The sequence below is a fragment of the Oryza sativa genome, chromosome 6, assembly GCF_034140825.1.
Source record: "Oryza sativa Japonica Group chromosome 6, ASM3414082v1".
Lineage (NCBI taxonomy): Eukaryota > Viridiplantae > Streptophyta > Magnoliopsida > Poales > Poaceae > Oryza > Oryza sativa.
Genome location: NC_089040.1, coordinates 24,998,552 through 25,024,084, shown reverse-complemented (window position 1 = coordinate 25,024,084; position 25,533 = coordinate 24,998,552). Strand labels below are relative to the sequence as shown.

The window sequence follows — 25,533 nt, the reverse complement described above, 5'->3', positions numbered from 1 at the left end:
ATCCAATCAATTCGTTAAACTTTATCATATGGTCTAATATGAACCTTAGGCCTACCAGAAGTGCCATGTAGACATGCCATGTCATCATCTTATTAAAAATGGATAGTAAAATGTCTAATTTGTCTATTTGTATGTGATACGAAATAATATAAATAATTTTATATGATTAGATAATTTAATCTAATCTCAGGAATTGATTTAGACACAAAATTGCTTATGTTACATGTATCGATAGACAAATCAATGTATTTGAGTATTTGCAAATGTAAATGTGTGTGACATTTTTCTTTTTTTTCTCTCTTATTATGTTGTATGTAAGGGTATATTAGTCATTTCATGATAAATTTGTGTAAGATGATGAGATGGGATGCCTACGTGGCGTTTCTGGTGGGTCCAAAAACCATAGTAGATTGAAAGATAGAATTTGAGGACCGATTCGAACAAAATGAAATATTAAGTACCATATTGACCTCAGAGCGAAAGTTGAAGGACCAAATAGACTATTCTCCTTTTTTTATATAAAAAAGAATGTTGCTTTAGATAAGCATGTTCGCATGGCCTCATCGTTCCAAATTATTTTTTTGGAAAAAATACAAATTACCTCTCTAAACTATCGTGGTCGACCGAATTACACCTCTAAACTACAAAACTAGACATTCTTCACTCCTAACTATGCAATCTGAACAAATAACCCCTCGGCTCAATCCGCGGTGGTTTTGTCCTACGTGGTAGTCCAGACATGATTTTTTTTTAAAAAAAATAGTGGGGCCCACTTTCTACCTCTCTCTACACCTCTCTCCCTATCCTATCTCTCTTTACCTCTTGCCGCCGCCAGCCATCGCATTAGCAGGAGGGGTGACGCCCATGGCCCCTGTTGGTGTCGGTGGTGGGAAGATCCGGTGGCGGGCGGCAAGAGAGGAGGCGTCGATGGCAGGGAGATCCGGTGGCCGCTGTTGGCGCCGACGATGTGCGCGGGTGCTGCATGAGCCACTCTTCCCCGTCGAGTGGACACTGCCGCCGTCCACGACGTCGCCATCGCAGCCCGCCTCTCCGCCACGCCCACCTTACCGATGCCGCCCGCCTCGCCGACGCTTCCACCTCTCCGCCATGGCCACCGCCGTGCACGCCAACCTCCCCTTCCATCTCCATTTCCTCCCCATCCCCTCCACCTCCCCGTGCACCGACCGCTGGCCCGCCCCCACGTGCCACCGTCACCTTCGCCTCCGCTGCCTCCACCTCCACTGCCGGTCGCACAAGTGCGCCACTGGCGCCTAAGCGAGCCCTGTCTCTCTCGCTGGCCGCTCGTGTTACGTCCTCCTCCGCTCCGCCGACGGCGCCCGAGTGACCTCTGCCTCCGCTGCCACCGTCAGTGCCCGAGAGAGCTCTGCTTCCCCGCCCTCGCTCACTGCCATCCTCGGTCCCCCTCCACCACCTTCAATTGGCTCTGATCCTGCCCGTCGTCATCCTCCACTCCTCTGTTGTCCTTCTCCGTGCCGCCGTGCTAGTGAGCTGGTGAGAGGAGGGAGAAGAGAGAGAGAGAGATTGGGATAGAGAGAGATAGAGAGGGGTGGCACTACAACAAAACCACTGTTATAAGACATTTGACTTAAGACACTCTGTAAGTTGTCTCAACTTTGAGAATTACGATTAAAATAGAGGCGACTTTTGAGACGCTTTACAAGTTGGAGACATAGTTTAAGACACTTTACGATTAGCATAAGACTACATCATTTAGATATGAATATTGAGACGTTTTCAAACGTCTCATTTCTAAGATGTGTTTAGATATGAATACTGAGACGTTTTCAGACGTCTCATTTCTGAGATGAGTTTAGATATGAATTTTGAGACATCTTCATTATATGCATGTCATTGACATCAAACAATACAATTATTATTTACACAGAAAAAAAGAATATTTGAATCATTTAGATTCCATCGGAAAACTACATAATTCCTTATCATCTTCATCACATAATATTATAATTATTTAATCATTTAAATCATGAGGGTTTCCGAGACTAAAATAATATTATAATAATTTTTGAATCATTCAGACTCAATAAAGTCTCTCTCAAATGATTAATATTATAATATTATTTGAATCATTTGGACTGCATTGAAAAACATGAAAAATAATGTACTCGTCCACAGAACGTACAGATTGCGATAATGGGGCACTAACCAAATTAACGTGAATAACTAAGCAGCAAGAATGTGCTTCTTTGTTAGATAGGATAATTACAAACATATACACGTACTTGGTTGATAGAAGTGGGCTGGACCTGCTGCAAACCACTTTATTTGTTGGGCCGACGCTTTGCTTTGTTGGGTGCGTATTTGTGAGAATTCTTGGACGATAGTCTCCGCAACACCCTCCTGAACAATAACCCTCGTGAACAATCCCCTTGGTGGCGGCGACACAACTCACGCCAACAGATTGCGCCTCCGCATCTCGCAGCGCCTCCTCCGTCGTCGGGTGCGGGGTTCCGCCGCCGCTCGCGACCTGAGGGGCAGGGCCTCCACCGGCAGCCGTGGGCATAGGACCTCCTCCGTTCGGCAGTTCACCAACAGGTACAGCTTCTCCGCCGGCTGGCAAGCCCAACGCATACAATCCATTACTCCATCATCACCATTCAGCAGCCATTTGGTCCTTTTCCCTTTTAAGTCTTTATTTGGATTGGGTTTTGTTATGTGTTTTCCCTTGTCATTTAGATCCGATGAATTTTAGAATTAAAATCTTAATCGCTTATCTAGCACTAGTAGTACTGCTAGTGCGGCTATGCTGGTGCAGATTCATCAGGGTCACTAGTGACCAGGCATTGGAGTACATTATCCCTGAGAGGCTTGTGAGCTTGAATGCTTGATAGTACTAACAGATTTTGGTGCATGGAACCTGTCTGGGATGTACGACTTCCAGCCACATCGCTGACTATGAATGCAAACAACCCTTAAACTTATATAGCTATTGAATTGAACTTGATATGCAGAACAAGTATTATTCTAATTATCTCTAGTGATGTGATGTCATTTGGCTAACTCTATTTACATTACATGCTTACATATATTTTATGCATTATGTTTTCGCTCTGTATTTTTTATTTTTTAAAATATATATAGACGTATCCCCGTATCGGTGTTTTTAAGAAAATGACGTATCCTCGTATCCCCGTACCGCGTATCCGTATCCGTATTCGTATCCCCGTATCAAGGTAACATAGATATTACGTAGAACCAAGTTAAGACAACTTACGAGAGAGTGGATCCACGCATCTTATGAAATTTTGCTGTGAAGGTGGTTCTGAATGCTAGATATCAGTTCCCAAAAGATGAAACTACCTTTCACCAGTGGTATTTTAAATTATGGTTATGAAATTTGTTAACTATTAACATAGTTATTTCTATGCGCATCTTAATGTCCTTCTCAAATCACCCAATCAATTTCACATTCTTTTTGGTATAACTCAGAATTGGTCAGTAGATCAATAGCTAGTGTAAGTGTTAAGACTTGATGTTGTGTATTCTCGATTAATTATGTGAAGAAAAAACTAAGAAAAATCATGAATTTTGACTTATAAAATATTGTTCGGATGCAAATTTTGAATATATTCTTGTAGGATTGAAGAAGACAATGTTAATAACAAGGTTGATGTTTCTCTCTTATTACTCCAGCATACCATATGACTGATGATGGATCGAGATTGGATGAGTGAACCAAGATCATCCGCTGCTTATAAAGATCTAGAGAGGTATTTATATATTGTTTTGCTCTATTATATTAACTATACCATGGACATGACATATTTTTTTAATTATATATAGATCATTTGTTCGGATAAAGGCACTTGTGCGAAACAGAGCTTACCCAGAAGGTTCAATTGCTGAAGGTTATATTGCAGAAGAGTGCCTGACATACTGTTCAAGATTTTTAGAAGGAAGTACACGCTTTACAAGAGCACCTAGAAACCCTGAACCTTCAGATAATATAAAAGACATTTATATGTTTGAGAGTGCTGGTGAACCAATTGGCAAGGCCATCACCATAGGACGGTTTGACAACCAGCTTCTAGTGCAAGCACATCGATATGTCTTGCGACATTGTGATGAACTTGAAGACTTTCGCAAGTGCGTAACACAAGCATATTCTATCTTTTTTTTTACAGTCATATATATATTGTTTAATGTATCCAATTGTTGCAGAGAATTTCTTGATGAAGAGAAAAGAAAACTGCCTCATACAACTAACTTGACACAGTCCGACGTCGACAGGTTGATCAATAGAAGCTTTGCTGATTGGTTGGAACAAAAGGTATGATTGTCTATGTATTCATATTTATGCTGTAAGAAGTTATTTAGATAGCCAAGAATAACAATATTCTTATGCAGGTTTTACAAAATGGTGGAGTAGATATCGATGAAAAGACGAGAGCGTTGGCTGCAAAACCGAACAAAACTGTTGTGTGCTACAGTGGCTATATTATTAATGGTTTCAGGTTCCACACTATGATGCGTGAGGCTGGCCGCTCCACTCAAAACAGCGGCGTAGTTAACATTGCTGATGATGGTGTTAATTACTATGGCAGATTATCGGACATCGTAGAATTGTCATATAGAAAATACAAGGTAGTGCTCTTCAGATGTGATTGGTATGACGTCCATCATAAAGCCGGCATCAAAAAGGATGAATTTGATTTCACCCTTGTGAACTTCTCCCGAAAGATACATAGTGGAGATAAATTAGATCATGATCCATTTGTCTTTTCATCACAAGTGGAACAGGTTTTTTATGCTGAAGATGCAAAAGCTAAAGGATGGCACGTCGTAACGAGATTTAAGCCCAGAGATATTTTTGATATGGGTGTGGAACAACAATCTAATGAAACAGAGTAGAGGATGGTTGTGTGCTTTCAGGGATGCAGTAGCAGGAAATTATTTTATCTTGGACAATACTGTGTTAAAGCTTGTTTGTTTACCCATACACTCTGATTTTACTTTTTATTTAGCTGCTTGATTTGATTGCATATATTTGAATGAGCAATGATGTGAGTTTTGACTTATGGTAAATTTGTCGACTGGTTCTGTTTCTGTTCACTGTTGATATTGAAATCATCTAAATTTGTCGACTGGTTTTGTTCTGTTCACTGTTATGTGATGATAGGTTATGGTTGTTCAGTCCTAGTTTCAGGTTTGCCAAATACACGTCTTTATACTTTTAGGGAGTTGCTATGCAAAGAAGCACAAATCTTACGTTTCCTTGTTGGTTAGCACATCAATCTATCAATCAGTAGTTCTAGGGCTCGATTCCACTTCAACGCATCACTCGGTTTTTATTTTATAACTGAAAAACACACTCATATTTTTGCCCTTTTTCTTATTACATCATAACCTGATTTTTTTTCTTTTGAAAAATACATCTATTATGAATTGTATTTTTATGAATTTGAACCCCTTTCCTTGCCTACGTGAATATTTTTTAAAAAATGCTTAAAATGATTTATAATATAAATAATCTACCCATATATATAAGTCAAGCCTAAAATATTTTTAACTACAAACCAAGTCACAATACAATAAATTATAGTTATGTAGTTCTTTCGAAAAAAGATAAATGGTCAAATAAATATTGAAAATCAACGGCATCATTTATTAAAAACCGACAACTTATACATATGTGGGTACATTAGGGATAATTTTATGAATTATCGTCCAGCCAACATATGCAAATTAAAATAAAAAAGCTTTTTTAATTGTTAAATCTCCTATAAATACAGACTTTTATTTATTAATTCTAAAAAAAATCGGAGCCAAGTATGCGTAGTACCATATAACATATCACCCATCTCGTATCATATCCCATATTATTTCCTTCGAATCGGATTCAGGAACAGATATTAATTTGTATCTCTAATTCATATATAATAAATATAATAAGGTAATTAAAGTATCAAAAAGATACATCAAGAAAAAATATACAATATTACATATGAGCACGTAAAATAATGGTTAACCAATCTTTTATCATGTTTTTATAATACATGACATACGGGCAAATACATGTCTTCCCCTATCCTAACCCATATTTTTTTAACGAATTCGAGTTCGAACTCGGATAGTATCGGGTATCCCTTTTTTTCATATTCCTCCCATGAGTCTCGGGTCGGGCGGGCGGTTGGGAAATACCCGCCCTATTTCACCCCTACCGACAAGTTAGATCCGCCCCTGACCAATTCCGAATACAAACTATTATTTGCTAATTCCAAAAAAAATCTCAAGCCAACTTATGCAAATCCAGATTAGAGAAAATATATTTTGGAATTATTCATCTGAGATGGACAGGGACTTTAATTTATTAATACTAAAAAATTCTGAAGCAAAGTCATGCAAACCCAGATTAAATAAAAATATATTTTCAGATTGTTAATCTGACATGAATATATTTAAAAATATCTGAGATGAACATACAAAATTATTTACTATTTTTTTAAAAAAAATCTCAAGCAAAGTCATGCAAATCCAGCTCAAAGTAAAAAAAGCAAAAATACAACGAACTTTTGAGCTCGAACAATGTATGTATGTCACAGAAAAACACCTGTTAACCAATAGAGCACAACAAGTATTGAGATTCTCTACACGTATGTTTGTAAAGATACGTGTAGTAGTAGTAGTAGCGTTCCTGTTTTGCCGCCTAAGGCGGATTTCTTTTGGCGGCATATTTTTCGAAGCGTTCGCGGTATATATATCGACTGCCGTTCCTAAATATATTTTGTTTTGCCGCCTAGGCTGATTTTTTTGGCGGCATTTTTTTTTTGGAAAGCTTACTGTATATATATCACGGACCTACTTTTCCACGCCACATCCCTAAACTTCTCCATCTCCATAGTACTCTCCTGTAACAGAATTGGAAAACCCAATCTGGCGACGGCTGCCCGCCGCCGGCACCCGGCGGTGCTGTTCCTCCGTTCTTCCTTGCACACGACGGCTGCCCGCCGCCGGCGCCCGGCAGTGCTGTTCCTCCGTTCTTCCTTGCACACAGGTGGGTCAATTAACCTCTGCTGATTCTTCTTGCTGTTTCTTTGTTGCGCATTGAATCGATCTAGGTTAGTACATCGCCTTCTCTCCTTAATTTCAGTCAATCAACAAGTTAGGCAAATTCAAAATCCCCCCTAGCTTCTCTGTAGTTTGGCCCCCTATTCCCCTCCATCAACAGCAGTTCATCACTGCCATAAGGGTTCGTTTAATCCCTAAGAGAAAGGGGGGTTTGGAGAGGATTGAGGGGGAACGATTCCACACCATAATAGGTGTGGAATAAATCCCTTCCAAATCCTCTCGGTCCACTTGTGAGAGAGGGATTAGCAGAACAAGACCTAAAGGGGTAGGGTTCCACTACCTTCCATTTCCATTTTTCTAATTTCTTGGTTGAAACTCTCAATGGTGGCCGGCAAGTCCTCCTTGGGTCATCGTCTTTGTGGTCGCAATTGTTGCTGCTTGTAGTGTGCCCGATCTGCGAGTATCCTGGTATTGTGTAAATTGGATTTCATCAATGCACAGCTATCGTTATTCTGAAGATCCACCAAGCACAATCTTAATGTATAATTTATAATTCACTAAATTATTCTCATTCCTCTTTAGTATATTACTGTTTGACAGAATAAGGCACATATGCAGATGGAAATTAGATTGTGCAGTGCATTGTATATTATCTATGCCTAATTCTGTAAATGAACAGGCCATAAAAACAATAAAATTGCTTATCATGCATTTCGAATTTCCTATGCAGTTAATTAACTTTCATTATATGCATGTTTTACTTCAGTAAACAATTATGGCGAGGGGGCCAAGACGTCTACGGAAGTTGAACCTAGATGCACAGAGCGCAGGACATGTGCAAGCTGAAGAAGAAAATTTGCTGTACAACTTTGAAGCTCTAGATGAAGCAGATGCACAATTCAATGACGATAATTTGCATCTCGAAGCTCAAGATGCAGGGAATGTACAACCCACAGAAGATAGTGAGCAAGACCTTTCAGAGAATGATGACATAATCACGGAGTTGCCTCTTGCAGCCAAAAGACCAATTAATATAATCTGTAAGTTTCATATTTTCTTCCTATATATGTCTAAATATATGATTTTTCCTATCACCCATAGCTGAACTGTTCCTAAATGTAGGGCCAAATGGGGAGGTACGACAGGTTCTAGGAAATTTTAATGTAAAAAACTTGGACCAACTGAAGCAAGGAAAGGTAATTGTAGAGACGGATGAACATGGTATTCCAAATGATAGATCAGGTTCTGTTCTAGGCTCGTATCTTGGTAAGCTTGCACAGAATTCAACATTTGCACCATTGGACATTCCAAAATGGGACCATGACTTATTTGTGGGACCAAAGGAGAGCATAGTCGCTGACGTGGAGGTGAATTTTTAATTAATGTAAACAAATATTATCATGCTTATTTCAGATCTAACTTTTAGTTATTCATGGTAAAGATGAAATTTGTGTACCCTTCTGAGACGAAGCAGCTTACAAGAGGCTGGATTCTAATGAAAGCTGATAAAGGGTGGAGATCTTACAAAAGCCGTTTGAAGGGAAGATACTTTAATCCTGATGTGAGGACTCTAAACGATATATTAAAATATGTCCCAAAAGGTGTCAATGGATATCAATGGCGTGGTCTTGTTAAAATATGGTGTCAGGATAAACACAAGGTGACCTCTCCATTTTAATGCTAGACATACAGTCCAAATTTTGTTTCCTAATCATCTGTATTTAGTACAGCTTCTCTATTTTCAGAAATTATGTGAGAAAAACTCTGAAAGCGCAAAACAGCAGAGGAATCCACATACAACTGGTAGAAAAAGCCATGCTAGGCTTTGTAAAGAGATGGTGGTAATTATTTTGGACTTAAATGTTATTGTTACATATCTATAGCTTTCTAATGCTAAATTTGATCTATCTTCTGATTCTTTGTTGCCTAGGAAGCAAAAGTTAAAGGGAAGGTCCATGACATTGACGTATGGGATGAAGCACATAAGAAAAAGGATGAGCGCATTAAGGCAGTAGTGGTAAATTTCTTTCCTTGTTAGTTGTTATCACAAATGTAGTTTGGTTCATTTATGATAAACTAATTCATGCATGTTTAATTATGTAGGAATCGGCTTACCATGAATTAGCTAAAAAGAAATCTACTAGTTGCAGTGGTCTTTCATCCAAAGATTATGATGAAGTTTTTCGACGTGTAGTTGGAAAAGAGACAAAACTTCGAGGGTACTACGATCATAAGAATTGGAGCCAAATAAGGGTTTCTCAGGGACTAGATGTTGTTGGACAATCTGAGGAATATGCAATGCTTAAGTTACAAATGAATGCAATGGAAAATAAAATAGAGGCTATGAGTGTTGATATGACTCTGATGCGTGCCTTCATAGAACAAAAATTCCCTGGAGAGGATTGGAGAAATATTGTGGTTGCAGAACAAAATAAAGAAGTAAGTGTCACTGTACACCATCTTCCCCTGTCTAAAGATCAATTAACGAATACACTATGTGATCAGTACATATGCATGGATTATGCTTTTTTTGCAGGTTGATATTTCTGAACAAGTTGGTAATGATATCCAACATGAATCAAATGTTGAAGAATCATGTGAACATGTACATTCTACACCAGATAATGTGCAGGTGGTACAATATTTACTTGATAATTTTTAAATTGATGCTTTTGTAAGTCTTTATAATGTTGTTTTTCATAAGTTGCAGCAGAAGCATTTAATCAGTTATATTCCTGCTAAAAATGGTTGCCACAAACCATCTGTACCACATGAACACATGATTGACAAGGTAACTTATGCAAATCTCACTATGCTCACCATATGCATTTTTTACATTATATATATAATTAAATTGGCCTTCAATTGTAGCAATCAAGCATTGGAAGCTTTGCTAGAAGGTCTGAAGCTAGTCAGAGATACATGGAATCAACTATGGCACATGACCATGGAACTGATAAGGTATACAAACTAAGCATGCACAAAGATTGAAAAGATTGATACAAGTAGAAGGTCTGAGTTATTTTTTGGTTACAGGTTGATATGTTTGATCAAGTTGACATTGACTGTACAAATGAATTTGATAATAACTTTGATAATTCATTTGCCAATACCAATGCTAAGTCAAATCATGTGCAGGTGCGGTGTTTACTTGAAAAGTTTTAATTGAGGCTTTCACAATTTCTAAATATTGACATTTATCATAAGTTGCAGCAAGTACATTCTATTAGTTCTGCTAATGGCAATGGTCGTCGTTTCAATCCATCTATACCATATGAACGCACAAATGCTAAGGTGACTTAGGAAAATCTCACTACATAATGAGTTCTGCTTGATTTAAACAACAATACCTAATTTTAATGAATTTCAATTACAGCAACTAAGTGGGGAAAGCTTAGGCAAAAGGTCCATAACAAGTCAAATGAATGTGGAATCAATGGTGCCACGTGAGAATGTGACCAATGAGGTATATACAACTAAGCACGCAAATATCAATTAGTAAACTTATTTGGCAATACTGTGATTTGTTTGATTTTTTATTCAGGCTTATGTTTCTGAACAAGATGGTACTGATATTATGAATGGGTTTGTTCACAACCGTGAGGAACCACATGCCAATGAGAATGCTATACCAAATAATGTGCGGGTTCTGGAATGTCTACTTTAAAAATGTTGAATCAAAGTTTGCCAATGTCTTAATTCTATCATTTATTATTACAGCAATTATGTTCTGTTAGTTCAACTAGAGCTAAAGAGAATTGTTCTACTAAAGCTTTGCCATATGACCACATAACTGCAAAGGTGTGTTACAGAAATCTTACTCTATTACTGAAACATGTGATTGTTACAACATTTCACAAAGTTGACTTTCAATTGTAGCAATCAAGCATTAAAAGCTCTGTCAAAAGGACTAGAACTAACTGTGTGGATTCAATTTTACCACCTGATAAAGCCAAACAGGTTAGATTCAAACTATTATGCTCTTTTAGTTCTAGTATTAATGCTGATCAAGCCTGCTCATCCACTTTTGATTCTTTAAAATTTTTAACACAGGGGCCTCAGAGAAAGGGAGTATTAGAGAATACTTCATCTAAATCAGTATGTGGTTTCCATTGTTTATGATAAAATAAATATTCATATGCTCATGAATGACAATGCTCCTAGTTTTGCGAATGACAATATTGTGTTTCTCAAAATGATAGGATCAAAGGGTGGTGTTCTTGTTTTCATTGAATCCAGTATACAAAGGCAAAGTAGTGGCCAAGGGAAATTTAGTGACTACAGATAGCACATATGTGGTTGGAGGAAATATGCTTGGAAATGAATATTATGGTGTGGCTGTTCATAGTGTTACAAATATTGGTGATGAGAGACTGCCAAGACCATCTGAAAACTGTACTACATTAAGAGAGGCAATTGGTTATGTCATTCCTTGGCCTCGTCCCTATGTAATATTAATCATTTCAACTCCTATTATAATTTGTCACGTTGCATTTTTTTTTTGCATATATCTCGTTACTAATATAATATCTTGACCTTTCAGGTAAGAAAGCGTAGGGATACAAGTTCTGCCCAGTAGCAAGGCCCTTTCATACGAGTGCTCTGCTCATAACCAGAATTTTGCTGTTATTATTGGTCTGACTATAGGATAATGAATGGAGGACTGAAGAAAAGAAAGAGTGGAAGCCCTGATATTCAACTTTCCTTTTGAAGAAATATTATAGATTTCCTTCTAGCAGTTTAGAAAAACACGCACAACAAGCTGTAGGATGTTATATATGTGTGTGTCTATTGCACTTTAGTTTTCCAGTTAGTCGTATATGTCTATTTAAAATTACATGGATGTTTTATTTAGTTGTAAACTCCTTGCTCTCATACAAGCATGTACAGCCTTTCCCCTTTTAATATATTATATGTTCTTGTATATGGTCGGGAATATGGTACTGCCTGCCCATGTAATTTTTTACATGCACATGTATATAGACTCAATTAATATATGATTAATTTAATGTGCATCCATATATATAATTATATACAATACGTACTCGTTACAATATACTAAATGTATAAAATACATACTACGCTATATCTAAAATACTGCCACCGAGACGCGACAGAACGTCTTAATTAATGTGCTAAAATACTACTACTGAGACGCAACAGAACGTCTTAATGGATGCGTCTATGGACGTTGTACATTGTTTTTTAAAAGCGTCTCTATGCCTATAGAGGTGATATTCCACGTCTCTAACAACGTCTTAAAATAAATTAGGTACGCTTTAGGAAATGTCTCTATTTTTTTGAGACGGTCCAAACGAAGACGTTCCTATGACACTTTATAAAAGCGCCTCGCTTGTTTGCGGAGACGAAACAAAACGTCTCTATATTACAAATAAAATGTCTTCTTTGGGGGGTTTTGTTGTAGTGTGGGGAACTGACAGATGGGCCTACCGATTTTTTTTATTAAAAGAATTGCTGGCTGGACTGCTATGTACGATCAAAACCACCACGGATTAGGGGGGTTAGTTGTTCAGTTTGCAAGTTGGGGGGTGAAGAATGTCTTGTTTTTGTGGTTCGGGTGTAATTCGGTCAACTGCGATAGTTTAGGGGATAATTAGTATTTTTTTTCTTTTTTAATACGTAAGAGAATTACATACCATCTTACTAAGAGAATAATATAATGAGAAGGGAACAGTGCCCACCAACCCGAACATAGGTTGGAGTCTGTACAACGCACGTAAAAATGAAAAAGTCATCTTCTAGAGACTATCAACCTATCAAGAAACTCCTTAAGCCTAGACGATCCGGTTAACGATCACATGATACACTCATCGTTCAAAATTATTACTTCAAACATGACCAAAAGTCGCGACATTATGATTGGTAATATTATTTTCATTTCTAAAAGTCGATTAATTTAGAAATGTGAGTTTTGTAATGAGAAAATCCCGGCACAATCTGACTAGCCGATCGAAGAAAATATTTAAGTGTCTATTGCTCACATGCATCACACCATACTTCAACTAATCTCCAAATATTCCATTGATACAAAATGACCATGACCTGCACCCTATCATACGCCGTTGAACCGACGACTATATACGAGTCAACAGTGTGCATCACACTGAGAATTGAGAAATTTCCACACTGTATCCCTCCCCCTAAAAGACAACATGCCCCAATACCATTTTTTTTAAAGTTAAATTTTGCCTTTGATGGTAGGTGAATAAGTTATTTCCTCCGTTCGAGAATATAAGAGATTTTCTCTATGTTAAGTAAAATTCTTATATTGTTCAACGGAGGTAGTAAATTGCTAGCTCCTCTACAATAACGTCCGTATGAACCTAGGCTAAAATGGTGAAACAATCAATACTAGTTGATGTGGCGCTAACGCAAGTAGCACAACTTTTTTTAATTGAAATATGCTATAGCATTTCCCATTTGGTATTTATTTTTAATAGACTCACGCTAGAATAACTTAAACAGTGGTGCAGTCCCCTATATATGCTCTTTCATTGGCGACTTTGCATATCATTGGGAACATGACATGGCCATTACCAAGCTAAATAAAAAGGACTCGAATATATTCTTGCTTGCTTTAATCAAGCAAAGGACCTTCACTTTGCCCTGCTCAAGTTACACGAGTTTTTGCATCAAGTTAATCATCTAGCTTGTCCTGTTGGCCAATCTGTGGCCGTTTATACCGAACAATTTGCAAGGACATTGGCGTATTCATGCAAAGTTTGAGTAAATGATTACATCGAAAGAATCCGTTCACATTAAAACCGTATCAATCTTAATGTATATATATACTGAAAAACTCTTACTAATTTCACTACGATGTAACCATTTTTGTTGCTAAAATAAAACGCATAACATAATTTAGGCTCATGTGAGTAACAACTAACAAATATCCGGGACCCAACGATACACTTTTTTTTTAAAAAAAAGAGAACTATTTTGTAACTTTTAAATAGTTCAAAAGCTATAATATTATTACAGCATGGCAAATCCATATAAGTTGTTATGCCAAGATGCCAGTAAATAATACAGTTTCTCGGAGGTATAAAAGGGTAGGAAATACATGTGTTCATTCATATGGATAAGTTGTGCACGTGCAAAAATAGACTGTTTCCCTTAAAAATATATTATAACTTTATATTTAGAAATTTGTTGAGGTGGTTAAAAAAGGATAAAGTTATACAAAACCATAGGTATTATGACATGTAACACATAATCTCAGATATTATGGTTTTTATAGTATGACGAAACCCTATCCATATGTATTTTGAATGCAAATTTACTTAAAATTAAAAAAACATAAAGTGTATATGAAAATCTCAATAATTAAGTTCTTGATTAACATTGATATTACTTTCAAAGATTCGGTTAAGATATCCTGAAATTTATCATTCATAAAGGTGGAGTTTATGAAACATCGAGACCACAAAACCTGTGGTTACATGTCACACGTCATAATACATTTGGTTTTCTGCGACTTTACCTTAAAATATAAGTTTGTTTTAAAAAAATCACTCTTAATTTTTTTTAAAAAAATCCAATATATATAGGGCACTAAGGCTTTGCAGCCGAATGACCCCAAGTGAGTAACCAGCTGAGCTGAGCGACCAAGAACTCGGGACGACTCAGGAGTCGGAGGAGACAATCTCACTCTCTCCCTCTCCCCTCTCCTCTCCCAAAATCCACGCCGAGCCCGCCAAATCCTCCCCCCGGTGCGACTCGCCACGGATCGCGCGCCGCCGGCAATGGGGGCCGCCGCCTGCGACGCCGCCGTCGAGGAGCTCACTCGCCTCCTGGACCAAGGTGCGCCACCGCCGCCGCCTGGCTTTGCAGTTCCTTCTTTTTTTAGAAAAAAAGGAAAATTGGAATTGGTGGATTTTTCGTATGCGTTTCGTTGGTGGTAATCAATGTGTGCTTGGGTTCTTGCAGTCGAGGAGCCGCTGAAGCAGACGTTCCAGGTACGTATTGGGTCTTTTGGTGTGATCTTTAGCCTGTTGATTCATGGCTTTCGTGTCAGGTCTGATCTTTTTTTATGCTGTACAGTTTGATCAGAGAGATTCAGGCCATTGCTTAGTTCATTTCGATAGTTTGCAGAAACTGAATTTGTTTTAGATGTACCAAGTTTTCTCCATTTTTTATGATTTATAAATTATAAACTTACAGTAAGCTTGGATGATGTCTCGATCGTAATCAGTACTAGGAGAATTTTGCGTCTGGGGAACAATAATGGATCTATGAACAACATTGAAGGTTGGGAAAGTTGGAGCTAAGGTTGTTAGGATGAAAGGTGTTCTGCTGTTCTCTTCTTTAGGCCACATATTTGGGACTTTTTTTAGGGTAATTTTTAGTGGTTTTACAATTGGGCCGAGCAACGCGTGTTTTGTGTTGCTTTCCACAACGGATGGTCCCAAGGGATTGTTCTGTAAAAGTCCACCAAATCAGCTAGTGGACAAGAGTGGTTCTTGGCACTTGAGCACCCTGATATATTTTTTAGCTTGCTCTCATTGGGGGAATTGAGAGGTTTGTTGGTAATAATATAGTGTTCATTTGTACCTTTTTCCTTGGGCTTCGGCCGTTACGCATTCTTCTTGTAGCTCTTCCAAGTTCTTTGGCATCATTTCATCGTCCTTTTGCTCTTGGTTTTGTTAATATGATGCACTGGAAAACTGCAGACTCAAGTTGAAAGCACACGCCGATACACATCCCACTTGTAGACTGCTTTATGTGTTTTTGGTTAATGTGATGCTCTTTAGAAGTAAGGTTTATGGACATGCACTGGGTGCTGAGTAGGACATGCCTGCTTGTTTGGAGCAGAATCCCATGGCTAGTGTGAGACTACTAGTGTCCTCGCAAAAAAAAAAGGAAAAAAAAGAAAAGAAAAGAGAACCAATGGCTAGTGTAGTGGCAATCAAAATGGGGTGCTACTCGCATCAGAATTGTTGTGTCACTGTTATGGTAGTGTTGGGCAAAGTATTGGAAAATGAACAAGCATTTTTTACTTGAATGCTACAGTATTAAGAGGCCAAATGATTCAACTCCGGTGGATATTCCTTTTTTTTTCTGTTTGTTTTAATTTCTTTTAGAGAATATATTTGTCGGTCATCTAAACAACAAATTTCTGTGCATTCCTTCCATTATTTTTGGAATGGAGAGCTTCTAGATGATCTTTATTGCATATTATCTATTTTTGAAAGTTTTGTATGATAAAGGTATTGATTCCTTCTTTAAATAATAAAACCTGATTCTAAGGGCTCAGATTCTATGATGGATAAAGGAATAAAAAGCAACTCAAGATAAGCATATACCTAGAACTAATTCAGCTATTTTTGAAAGCTGAAACAGAGTGTTGCTATGGTCAAACTAGTATCTGATCCTACTTGGCTACCACAAATCATTTTTGGTACATTTCAGCCATTTTAGATATCAAAATTATTTGTTACTATTAGAGATTGTAAAGTATCATGTGCTGCCTAAGAAGATTGCCTCGTAGTTCTCAACTCTCAAGTATATCATTCCTTTTTCAGAATGTGCACCAGGGCTATCCAACAGACACACTAGTGCGCTTCCTAAAAGCTAGAGAGTGGCATGTTTCAAAGGCTTGTGATATGGTAATATTTTACTTGTTTAAATTGTACTTCCTCCGTTTCATATTATAAGACTTTCTAGCATTGCCAACATTCATATATATGTTAATGAATCTAGATATATATGTGTGCCTAGATTCATTAACATCTATATGAATGTGGGTAATGCTAGAAAGTCTTATAACCTGAAACGGAGGTAGTAGTTGTTTACTTGTTTCCCATTTGATGAATGATGAACAAAAAATGATTCTTGGATTGCTTCATTACTTAAAGATATTTTGTTTTTGCTAGCTTGTGGATTCCTTGAATTGGAGGATACAAAATGAAATTGATAGTATACTGGAGGTGAGCAATCCTTCTACTAGAACAAGCTTGGTTATTGACTGTGTAGTGTAAAGCCTAATCTCCCAACGAATGTGGCGACCTTCCCCCTCCTGTATCTTGTCCCCTTCGTGTTTTTGATTTTTCGGCCCGCTCTGTAAATACTTTTATTCCTTCTTAATACAAAGATGCGCCCCTCGCGTATTCCCAAAAAACTGTGTAGTGTAAATATATTCTTGGGGACAGTTTGGTTTTTTGGTAACTTTGTATAGTTTATGTTTTGTTATTTTTGATCATCTTGATCTCTTGAACAATTGCAGAAACCTATAATTCCTGTAGATTTATATAGATCAATACGTGAGACACAGCTTGTTGGATTATCAGGATACTCAAAGGAGGTACAGATATCTTAAGCTAGTTATTGTTTTCAATTTGTTCCCTTATTAATACTACACTTTTCATATATGTAGGATCTGCTGTTGAATTAGGATGTGTTGATTAACCTGCAATTTTGTTCATAGATTTAATCGGATGCAGCTATTCCTTTGCTTTTATGTGTGTAATAGTTTTTTTTTACATTGGCTTTTGAAGTTCTGATACTCCATATTCTTGAACAATACATTTCTGATGGATAAAATAAGGTGTGTGTGTATATATATATATATATATATATATATATATATATCTTTGTTACACTGAAAAAGGTTATGTGGCCTTGACCAGTTTTGAACTTTACTTGATTCGAATTATTCAGGAGAATGATATCATATGACTTGACATTGCTATTTTGAAACTCTTCACTAGGAAGATGTTTATGGAAGTAAGGTGTTGCCTACTGTAGGAGTAAGATGTATTAGTGATTAGTGGATGGTATCTATGTAAAGTAGATAACACATGTACCAACCATTTCAAGTTTTTAATACTTCCCGTCAGTCCTTTTATTTTTCCAGGGCATCCCAGTATTTGCCATTGGTGTTGGACAGAGTACATATGACAAAGCTTCGGTAATTGCTCATATACTTCTTATTGCTTTCTGCCCTGTAGTTAATGAAATACAGACTTATGAGTTCCTATAGCTTGTCAGATTTCATCCTTGAAATGTCTTTCTAGTGAATTGATAAGTAGATCGCACCTCATACCTTTCTCTCTAAGTACATTATTAATGATCACGCGTTCATTTACAGGTTCATTACTATGTGCAATCTCATATTCAAATCAATGAGTACCGTGACCGTATTGTTTTGGTGAGTGCACTACTAATATTTCTTGCTCAATTAATAGATTGTTTATATGAGTTTTCTTCACACGTATATTTGCTTTCTTATGTTCCATCTAGCCTATGGCATCAAAGAAGTTTGGGCGGCCTATTAGCACCTGTATAAAGGTTCTAGATATGACTGGATTGAAATTGTCAGCACTCAACCAAATGAAGGTACTGCATACATGGACGTGGCATATTCAAATGTTTAATTTCTGTATAAGATCTGCATATCATGAACAATTATCCATTATTTGTGCTGCTAGTGATTAGATACCATTGATGGATGACAGATTTTGACTGCAATATCTACTGTTGACGATCTGAATTACCCTGAAAAGGCAGAGACCTATTATATAGTTAATGCTCCATATATATTCTCGGCATGTTGGAAGGTACAGTACCTAATATTATTTTCCCTAGTTTTTCATTAGTTCTTTATTTTGAAACATAAAACAGTTCATTTGGTTTCGCTACTAGGTTGTGAAGCCTCTCTTGCAAGAGAGGACACGGAAGAAGGTTCACGTTTTGCATGGTTGTGGGAGAGATGAGCTTCTAAAGGTAAGATTGCTTGCAATTACTAATATTCTTTTCAAATTGCTATAGTTATGTTTACTCTGGTAATTCATTGCTGGGCATTATATTATCGCATTCCTATTTAAAAGTCACTCACTTAGGAGAACCTTTTGTTCCATGGAACTTGATCATAATATTCCTATCATTTTATTCTTTTGCATTCGCAATACTATGATGATCAACGCACGCATTTCTGTCAAAACTACGCAGATTATGGACCACTCCTCCCTTCCCCATTTCTGTCAGCGGGAAGGCTCAGGATCATCTAAAAATTCGTCGAACGACGTCAACAATTGCTTCTCTCTCGATCATCCTTTCCACCAAGAGCTCTACCACTACATTGACGAGCAGGCATTGAACCAGGAGCTCATCAAGCAGGGCTCCCTGCATGTGAATATCCCTGACCAAGATCCTGAGGATGCCAAGATCGTCGAGGTCATCGAAGCCGAGTTCCATAAGCTCGGCGAGCAGAACGGTTCTGTCAATGGCGAACACAAAGAATGAACAGGTGGTCGTTGAAGATGATCAGCTGCCATAGCTTACCTACAACACCTTTGGTGGTTTGCTTCTGACGATTCTTTTCTGTGTCGCTGTGTTGGCATGGCCACCCCTGTTGTTTTCCTGGGCTATAGGTGTTACAGATTTACAATAGCACATTCCTGCAGTTGTCCATGATGCAAACTGAGGAAAGAACTTGGTCACGGTATACCAGTTGAAATAGTCAGACATAATCACCTGTAAACTTGCAATGCACTATCCAATATCTCTATATATGTATGCTAATCTTATCTGATACCAGGGAAATCATATCTGAATTCTGAAATCATCTTCAGAGAAAATGTAGTACTGAGTCGGTAACAAACGATACATTACCAGTTCACTATCAATCTGTCACCTAAATTCTCATATGATTTTGTCTGGTTCTCTGCTAGAAACTTGTGGTATTTATATATTTTTAAGCTCAGATGGAATGGATAGTGTTTGTACAATTACACATCAGTAGGTAGCATTTAATCTCGATTACATCAAAAAAATGACATGGTTTGATGCCCAACCAACTGCATTGGCCATTAATGGCTGGGCCTAAAATGCAAAGCTACTGTGACAAGAGAGCCTTGTGGCAGCTGCAGCACCGGCTCCCCGGCGCCACGGCGGCGCCGCCGTCGACGGTGTTCTTGCCGTCCAGGTACCTGCCGGCGAGCATGTCGAAGAGGAGGCCGGCGCCGACGCCGACGGCGAGGTCGATGGTGTAGTGGCCCCTGCAGGCGAGCAGCCTGACGCCCTGGAGCAGGTTGAGCGCGTCGTAGAGGCGCGCCATGCCGCGGCGCCCCGCGCGGCGCATGTCCTCGGCGGCGATCACCGCGCCGGCGACGTGGCCGGAGAAGAAGAGGAAGAAGGAGACGTTGCCGACGGGGAAGTCCATGCCGGAGCCCAGGAACTCGGCCGGCAGCGGCAGCTGCGTGGCGCAGCCGAGCGCGCCGCGGCAGGTGAACATCATCATCGCCGCCACGGCGGCGCGCGGCCGGCCCTCGCCGAGGATCGCCCACAGGATGTACGCCGCCTGCATCGCCACGAACACCTGCATCGCATCGCATGCATGCAGACATTGGCGGCATTGTTTAGTTCCAAACTTTTTCTTCAAATTTCCAAATTTTCTATCATATAAAAATTTTCTTATACACATAAACTTCCAACTTTTCCATCACATCATTTCAATTTTAACCAAACTTCTAATTTTGGCGTGAACTAAACGCACCCAGGTCAGGTCACGTCACGTCACATTCATCCCAGATTCTGCTGCTACTACCAGTCGTGGCCAAGGGGACCAGGTTGCCAGCTAGAGAGATGCAGAATCTTATCACGAAATCCATGGATATCGTGAACGCGTGATGCAGCCATTGGAAGCCTTTATCGCAAAAACATTGGGCTTTTCTCCAACGATTGGTTTTTCCCCTACCAGATTTGCCTTTTTCTTCTGGGAAAAGTTTGAGATTTTCATCAGACTGTTTCTTCTTCATTCAAAGATTGGGTTTTTCTTCTGGGAAAAGATTGTGGTTTTCATCAAAGATTGTTTCTTTTTTTCCTTCAAAGATTGTGTTCTTCTCCTGGGAAAAGATTGTGGTTTTCATCAAAGATTGTTTCTTTTCTCCTACAAAGACTTGGTTTTTCTTCTGGGAAAACATTGTGATTTTCGTCAAAGATTGTTCTTTTCTCCTTCACAAAGATTGGGTTTTTCTTCTGGGAAAAGGCTGGGGTTGTGCTGGTGTGTGGATTTTGGTGGCGTTGGTGCAGCGGCGCCATCAGTTTCGCGTGTGCTCGTCGCTGTCCACCAGCTTCGTCCTGCTACGTGCCTAACTGGTCCTAAAAACTTGTGGAGTACAAGAACTACGGATATGACGAGAACGGTGCATAGCCAGCTTTGATTTCTTCTCAAGGATTGGCAGTTTCTAATAAGGTGGTAATTAACCTAGCAAAATTCTTTTAAGGTCTATTCGGATTTGAGGAATTTCACGGGAATTTTGGAGGAACTCAAGTGTACCCTATGAAAATCATATAAAACTCTCGCGTTTTGAAGGAACCTCTACTGAATAGAAGAATGCATGATGCTTTGGAGTTTGTTGGTACAAACCAGTATCCTGCTTGGGCCAGGTAAATGTATGACAAACCTAGCTAATGTACCTTTCTACATGACAGAATAATTATGTTAACTGTAAATATTACTACTAGTCACATTTGCCTAGTTTGTGTTTTCTGAAACCATACTGCTAGAGACAAAATTTTTGGTTGGACGACAAACTTTGCCATAGCCAACCAATCCAAGCATCGTATGCCACACAAAATGCAAACTAATAAGTGTAGCAAAGTTTGGCTAGAAACCGACTTTAGCACAAGTACTGCATAATTTCAAGGGCCTCATTAAATACAGCTTGCCAAACAGTATCACCCAACTAACTGATTAGCCCCTGTATTTTTTTTCAGCTCCTTCACCTGATTATTATGGTAGGTTTTTTCTTCAGCTCCTTTAAAATTATGTTTTTCCTCAAAACCTACATTTGCTTACATCCTTGTTTTAATCTATTTGTGCTAAGTTTTGTATCAAAATGATTAATCTGTATGTATAACTGTGCAGATTACTCACTATACTTAACCTGATCAAATAATAATCTATTTCTAACCGGCCTAATTAATCGGCTTAATAAACCATTGGTACTGTCTAAAGTTTGGCGTGTCAAATTGACCGTAGCTTTACGGCATTGCGCGTAATGACAGCTATTAGTGCTGGCAAGGACAGATCCAAGTGAAAAACAAAAAAAAAAAGAAATAAAAGAAAAGAAAAGAAAATTTACTGCAATGTGCAGAGGAGCAGCAGGTTCATTGAATCTGGATTGGTACTCACCGTGTTGAGCGCGGCGAGGAGCGAGTTGAGCCATGGGCGGGCGGCGATCCCGGCGTGGAGCGCGGCGGTGGCGGCGAAGCCGAGGTCGACCGGCGGCGCGGCGGGCGGCACCATGGGGATGGTGTACTCCACGGCCATGAACAGCAGCAGCCCGCACCCGAACGCCGCCGCCGCCGGGTGCCGCCGCAGGACCCCCGCCACCCCCGCCGCCGAGCACCACTCCGGCCTCCTCCACCCACCCACCTCGCCGCCGCCGCCGACGCCGCCGCCTTCCCTCTCCATCGCGCCACCAGCTGCTCTGTCCGGCATCGGCGCCGGGTGGACGACCTTGTCGGCGCGCCGCCGCGCGCCGCCGTTCGCGGGCAGCACCACGACGGCCTCGGCGTTGCCCATGGAGGATGCGGTGTTGGCCGTGAGGCTGGGCGGCGGCGGCGGCGGCATGGGCGGGGGTGGGCGAGTGGCTGGGCGCGCAGCGAGCAGGTGGAGGTGGCGCCGGTGGACGCGGGGGGCGGTCGGTGGTGGCGCGCGGCTTGGCGGGGCGGGTGATGCGGGGGATTTTTTTTTTTCTGGTGATTTTGACGGGTTTTTTGTTTGGTTTTATAAGTGAATTTTTTTTGGTGGTGGGGACGCGGCGGAGATCTCAAGGGTAGGAAAGGAGAGGAAAGAAAGGAGGCGGCGGTGGAGTTAATGTTGTACGGAAGGCGGTCATCTGCTAGGGTTAACGGGGAAAAAGAATATGTGATGGAAACTATTCATGTAAAAAGTCTGAAAACTACCGCTAAATAAAAAAAATAAAAAAGATGTATAAAATTTGTCCGTGTTATTGTAAGTAAAATATTTACTCACAGATTTACTTATAAGTAATAATTTTACTCATGATGACGTGGACGAATATCAAAAATTTAAATTTTTGATCCAACGGTAGTTTTCGAGTTTTCATTATATAAGGTTTGCATTACTTTTTTTTTTGCTAACTGTTAGGTTGGCAAATAAAAGTACTTCCTCCCTTCATTGTTTTAGGAGGATCAAATCTTATCCTCAGATTGTAACATCTTGTAATAGAGATAGTACAGTACCTTGGCCCTAAAATAACTTATAGAGTCTAATCATTTAAATTCAAATTAGCATGAGGAAAACAAATTATTCATTATTAACAAGAAAGTTTGATTGGTTGGTGGATAAATAAAAGATGTTAAAGATAATATTTATATAACCATCGTTTTACGAAAGATATTTGAAAGATGAATCCGTTGCTAATGCCCTGTTTAGATCCCATCAAAAAAACTTTACACCCTGTCACATGGAACGTTTAAACACTTTTATAAAGTATTAAATATAGGCTAAAAAATAACTAATTGCATAGATTGAGACTAATTTACGAGACGAATCTTTTAAACCTAATTGCTACAATATTTGATAATGTGGTGCTACAGTAAACTCTTACTAATGATAGATTAATTAGGCTTAATAAATTCATCTCGCAGTTTATTAACGGATTCAGTAATTATTTTTTTATTAGTACCCGAACACTCCATGCGATGCCTTATATAATACCCGATGTGACACGCGCGAAACTTTACACCCCTGATCTAAACACCCCCTAAATTAATAAATATGCTTACAGTTCTGACTAATTGTCAATCAAAATCTACAAAGTTTGACTTTTCAAAATATTATACATCCTATAATATCATTTTTTTAAGAACATAGGGGGTACTGTAATTGGTTTATGTTTGTCCGGGAGTAACTAATTGAACTCCCTAATCCCATTATCAATGACCTGTCGATTAAAAGTTAGGAGAACGAGGAGAAGACGTCGTGACCACTGACCATCACCGCGGACAGTAGTGTGTACCGCGTGCGCTGGTCTGGCACGCACAAGCGAAATCTGGTGTCCCCATTGCATCTCTGCTACTATCTCGCGCCGACCATCCAAACACCGGCAGTTTCCCACTTTTGCTGTACAAATCCAGGTGAAATTTCCAGCACAATGTTACCACTTTCTTGCTCAGTTGGCCGTCGGCCCTACAGTATGCCTGATTCTAAATTTGGATTTTTTTTTTGTTTGCAGTTTTTCAAGCTTTTAAACGGCACTAAATCCAGCTGTATGTTTCAGAAAATATTTTACTCTGTTCGTCCTAAAACATAGTATTAGCTTTTGTCGAGATACATATATACCTAAAATTTTGTTATATTTGAGACTAACAGAGTATATAAAAGTTTTCTTTAGTTTTCTAAAGCAACTTTTTATTAGTTAATTTATTCACCTATACCCTCATATAGCTTTTTTAAAAAATAGATAATCCATAAATTTTTCATATATCTCAAACAAGACTATAGCTGAGGGAACAAATGCAATGTTTTTTTTTATGCACTAAAGAGACTTGTGATGATTTGGGTGTGTTTTATGTTACATGTTTTCAACTCGTAATATCTCGTTTTCCATGCGCACACTTATCAAATTGTTAAATGATATATTTATTTTTTTAATAAAATATATAAGAAAGTTTCTTTAAAAATCATATTATTTATAAGATAATTTATAGGTAATACTCAATTAATAATGCGCAAATGAGCCACTCGTTTTACGTGCGAGAGAGAAGTTCCCAACCTTCTCTGTTGAACACACTCTACAAGTGTCCGTGAAAATTACTAGGAGTGCTTAATAGTGTAATTGCTAGGAGTGTGTCGTTTGAATCCCAAGGTTTCATTTATATATTTTTTTCTGATTATTATTTGATAACCATGTTCCTTCTTGGTTGTAAAATAAGTACTAATTATGGCCAGCTGCTGGTAGGATAGGTCGGTTTGTTTCAGTTTGAGGTCGATCAGGGCGACGCCGACGTGATATCCAGATGGTCCAAGCAAATGCTTGGTCGCAACGGGGGAAAACCGAACGGCTGTGGCACTCCACTCCACTCACTTGAGCACGAAATGGCGCCACGCTTGGGGCGTGTCTCTCACGCAGTCACGCCTTCTGCCGCCTGTCGATCAAAGGAAGGGTGTCTAACACACAAATCATGCCCAAGATTGGCAATCATCAGGGCAGCTAATTAGTAAGTAAAAGTTGGTGTCTTCTGTTAATTAATTGATTGATTTGATAGCATAGGTGAACATCTAAATGTTGCAGTTGGGGGTGATGGCAAAGGTCATTGTAAAATTTCAGTTGGGAGGGAACAATGATGCTAATATGCTGGGTTTAAAATTCCAGAACAGTCCTATCGAACCTTCCTTCCGATATGATAATATTTCGGTCAAATTTTTTTAAAAAATATTATTTTGTGAATTTGGCATATTTTGTTTAAATTTGACCTATTTTTGTTCAAAAA

At 38.9% G+C, this 25,533-nt stretch overlaps 4 protein-coding genes across 9 annotated transcripts; 3 read left to right on the top strand and 1 right to left on the bottom strand.

Moving 5' to 3' along the window:
* Positions 1-2,380: 2,380 nt before the first annotated feature.
* Positions 2,381-5,085, top strand: LOC4341485 (uncharacterized). The gene is made up of 5 exons (XM_015787238.3): positions 2,381-2,574; positions 3,673-3,749; positions 3,823-4,125; positions 4,201-4,309; positions 4,387-5,085. Exons 2-5 carry the CDS (start codon positions 3,688-3,690, stop codon positions 4,888-4,890), a joined length of 978 nt encoding a protein of 325 aa, XP_015642724.1. The 5' UTR covers positions 2,381-2,574; positions 3,673-3,687; the 3' UTR covers positions 4,891-5,085.
* A 1,742-nt stretch (positions 5,086-6,827) lies between these two features.
* LOC4341484 (uncharacterized) lies at positions 6,828-12,068 on the top strand. Of its 6 annotated transcripts, none has more exons than XM_066311448.1 (19): positions 6,828-7,033; positions 7,814-8,087; positions 8,170-8,414; positions 8,489-8,707; positions 8,793-8,885; positions 8,978-9,064; positions 9,151-9,486; positions 9,584-9,679; positions 9,758-9,838; positions 9,919-10,008; positions 10,084-10,185; positions 10,255-10,341; positions 10,424-10,513; positions 10,592-10,687; positions 10,768-10,848; positions 10,927-11,007; positions 11,101-11,145; positions 11,250-11,495; positions 11,591-12,068. In XM_066311448.1, exons 2-19 carry the CDS (start codon positions 7,823-7,825, stop codon positions 11,624-11,626), a joined length of 2,376 nt encoding a protein of 791 aa, XP_066167545.1. In that variant the 5' UTR covers positions 6,828-7,033; positions 7,814-7,822; the 3' UTR covers positions 11,627-12,068. The 6 variants fall into 6 exon arrangements, with proteins under 6 accessions (XP_066167545.1, XP_015642069.1, XP_066167546.1 ...); XM_015786583.3 differs by having other exon boundaries at positions 8,793-8,888; positions 9,761-9,838; positions 10,261-10,341; XM_066311449.1 differs by having other exon boundaries at positions 8,793-8,888; positions 9,761-9,838.
* A 2,574-nt stretch (positions 12,069-14,642) lies between these two features.
* Positions 14,643-19,611, top strand: LOC4341483 (SEC14 cytosolic factor). The gene is made up of 11 exons (XM_015788756.3): positions 14,643-14,871; positions 14,998-15,026; positions 16,593-16,676; positions 16,944-16,997; positions 17,294-17,371; positions 17,924-17,977; positions 18,158-18,217; positions 18,310-18,405; positions 18,525-18,626; positions 18,712-18,792; positions 19,018-19,611. The coding sequence occupies exons 1-11, from the start codon at positions 14,814-14,816 to the stop codon at positions 19,309-19,311; spliced, it is 990 nt and encodes a 329-aa protein (XP_015644242.1). The 5' UTR covers positions 14,643-14,813; the 3' UTR covers positions 19,312-19,611.
* A 122-nt stretch (positions 19,612-19,733) lies between these two features.
* LOC4341482 (phosphatidylcholine:diacylglycerol cholinephosphotransferase 1) lies at positions 19,734-22,739 on the bottom strand. Its single transcript, XM_015788757.3, has 2 exons — positions 22,205-22,739; positions 19,734-20,386 (listed from the first exon to the last, which is right to left on the bottom strand). Exons 1-2 carry the CDS (start codon positions 22,643-22,645, stop codon positions 19,904-19,906), a joined length of 924 nt encoding a protein of 307 aa, XP_015644243.1. The 5' UTR covers positions 22,646-22,739; the 3' UTR covers positions 19,734-19,903.
* Between the last annotated feature and the right edge of the window lie 2,794 nt (positions 22,740-25,533).

Bases quoted from the DNA above. Each gene is read 5' to 3' on its own strand.
- LOC4341483 (XM_015788756.3), top strand. From the start codon at position 14,814: ATGGGGGCCGCCGCCTGCGACGCCGCCGTCGAGGAGCTCACTCGCCTC. The intron at 14,872-14,997 runs GTGCGCCACCGC...GGGTTCTTGCAG, and splicing joins CACTCGCCTCCTGGACCAAG to TCGAGGAGCCGCTGAAGCAG. The intron at 18,406-18,524 runs GTACTGCATACA...GATGGATGACAG, and splicing joins CAGCACTCAACCAAATGAAG to ATTTTGACTGCAATATCTAC.
- LOC4341482 (XM_015788757.3), bottom strand. From the start codon at position 22,645: ATGCCGCCGCCGCCGCCGCCCAGCCTCACGGCCAACACCGCATCCTCC. The intron at 20,387-22,204 runs GTGAGTACCAAT...GATGCGATGCAG, and splicing joins TCCTCGCCGCGCTCAACACG to GTGTTCGTGGCGATGCAGGC.
- LOC4341485 (XM_015787238.3), top strand. From the start codon at position 3,688: ATGATGGATCGAGATTGGATGAGTGAACCAAGATCATCCGCTGCTTAT. The intron at 3,750-3,822 runs GTATTTATATAT...AATTATATATAG, and splicing joins GCTTATAAAGATCTAGAGAG to ATCATTTGTTCGGATAAAGG. The intron at 4,310-4,386 runs GTATGATTGTCT...ATTCTTATGCAG, and splicing joins CTGATTGGTTGGAACAAAAG to GTTTTACAAAATGGTGGAGT.
- LOC4341484 (XM_066311447.1), top strand. From the start codon at position 7,823: ATGGCGAGGGGGCCAAGACGTCTACGGAAGTTGAACCTAGATGCACAG. The intron at 8,708-8,792 runs GTGACCTCTCCA...CTCTATTTTCAG, and splicing joins GGTGTCAGGATAAACACAAG to AAATTATGTGAGAAAAACTC. The intron at 10,342-10,423 runs GTGACTTAGGAA...TTTCAATTACAG, and splicing joins ATGAACGCACAAATGCTAAG to CAACTAAGTGGGGAAAGCTT.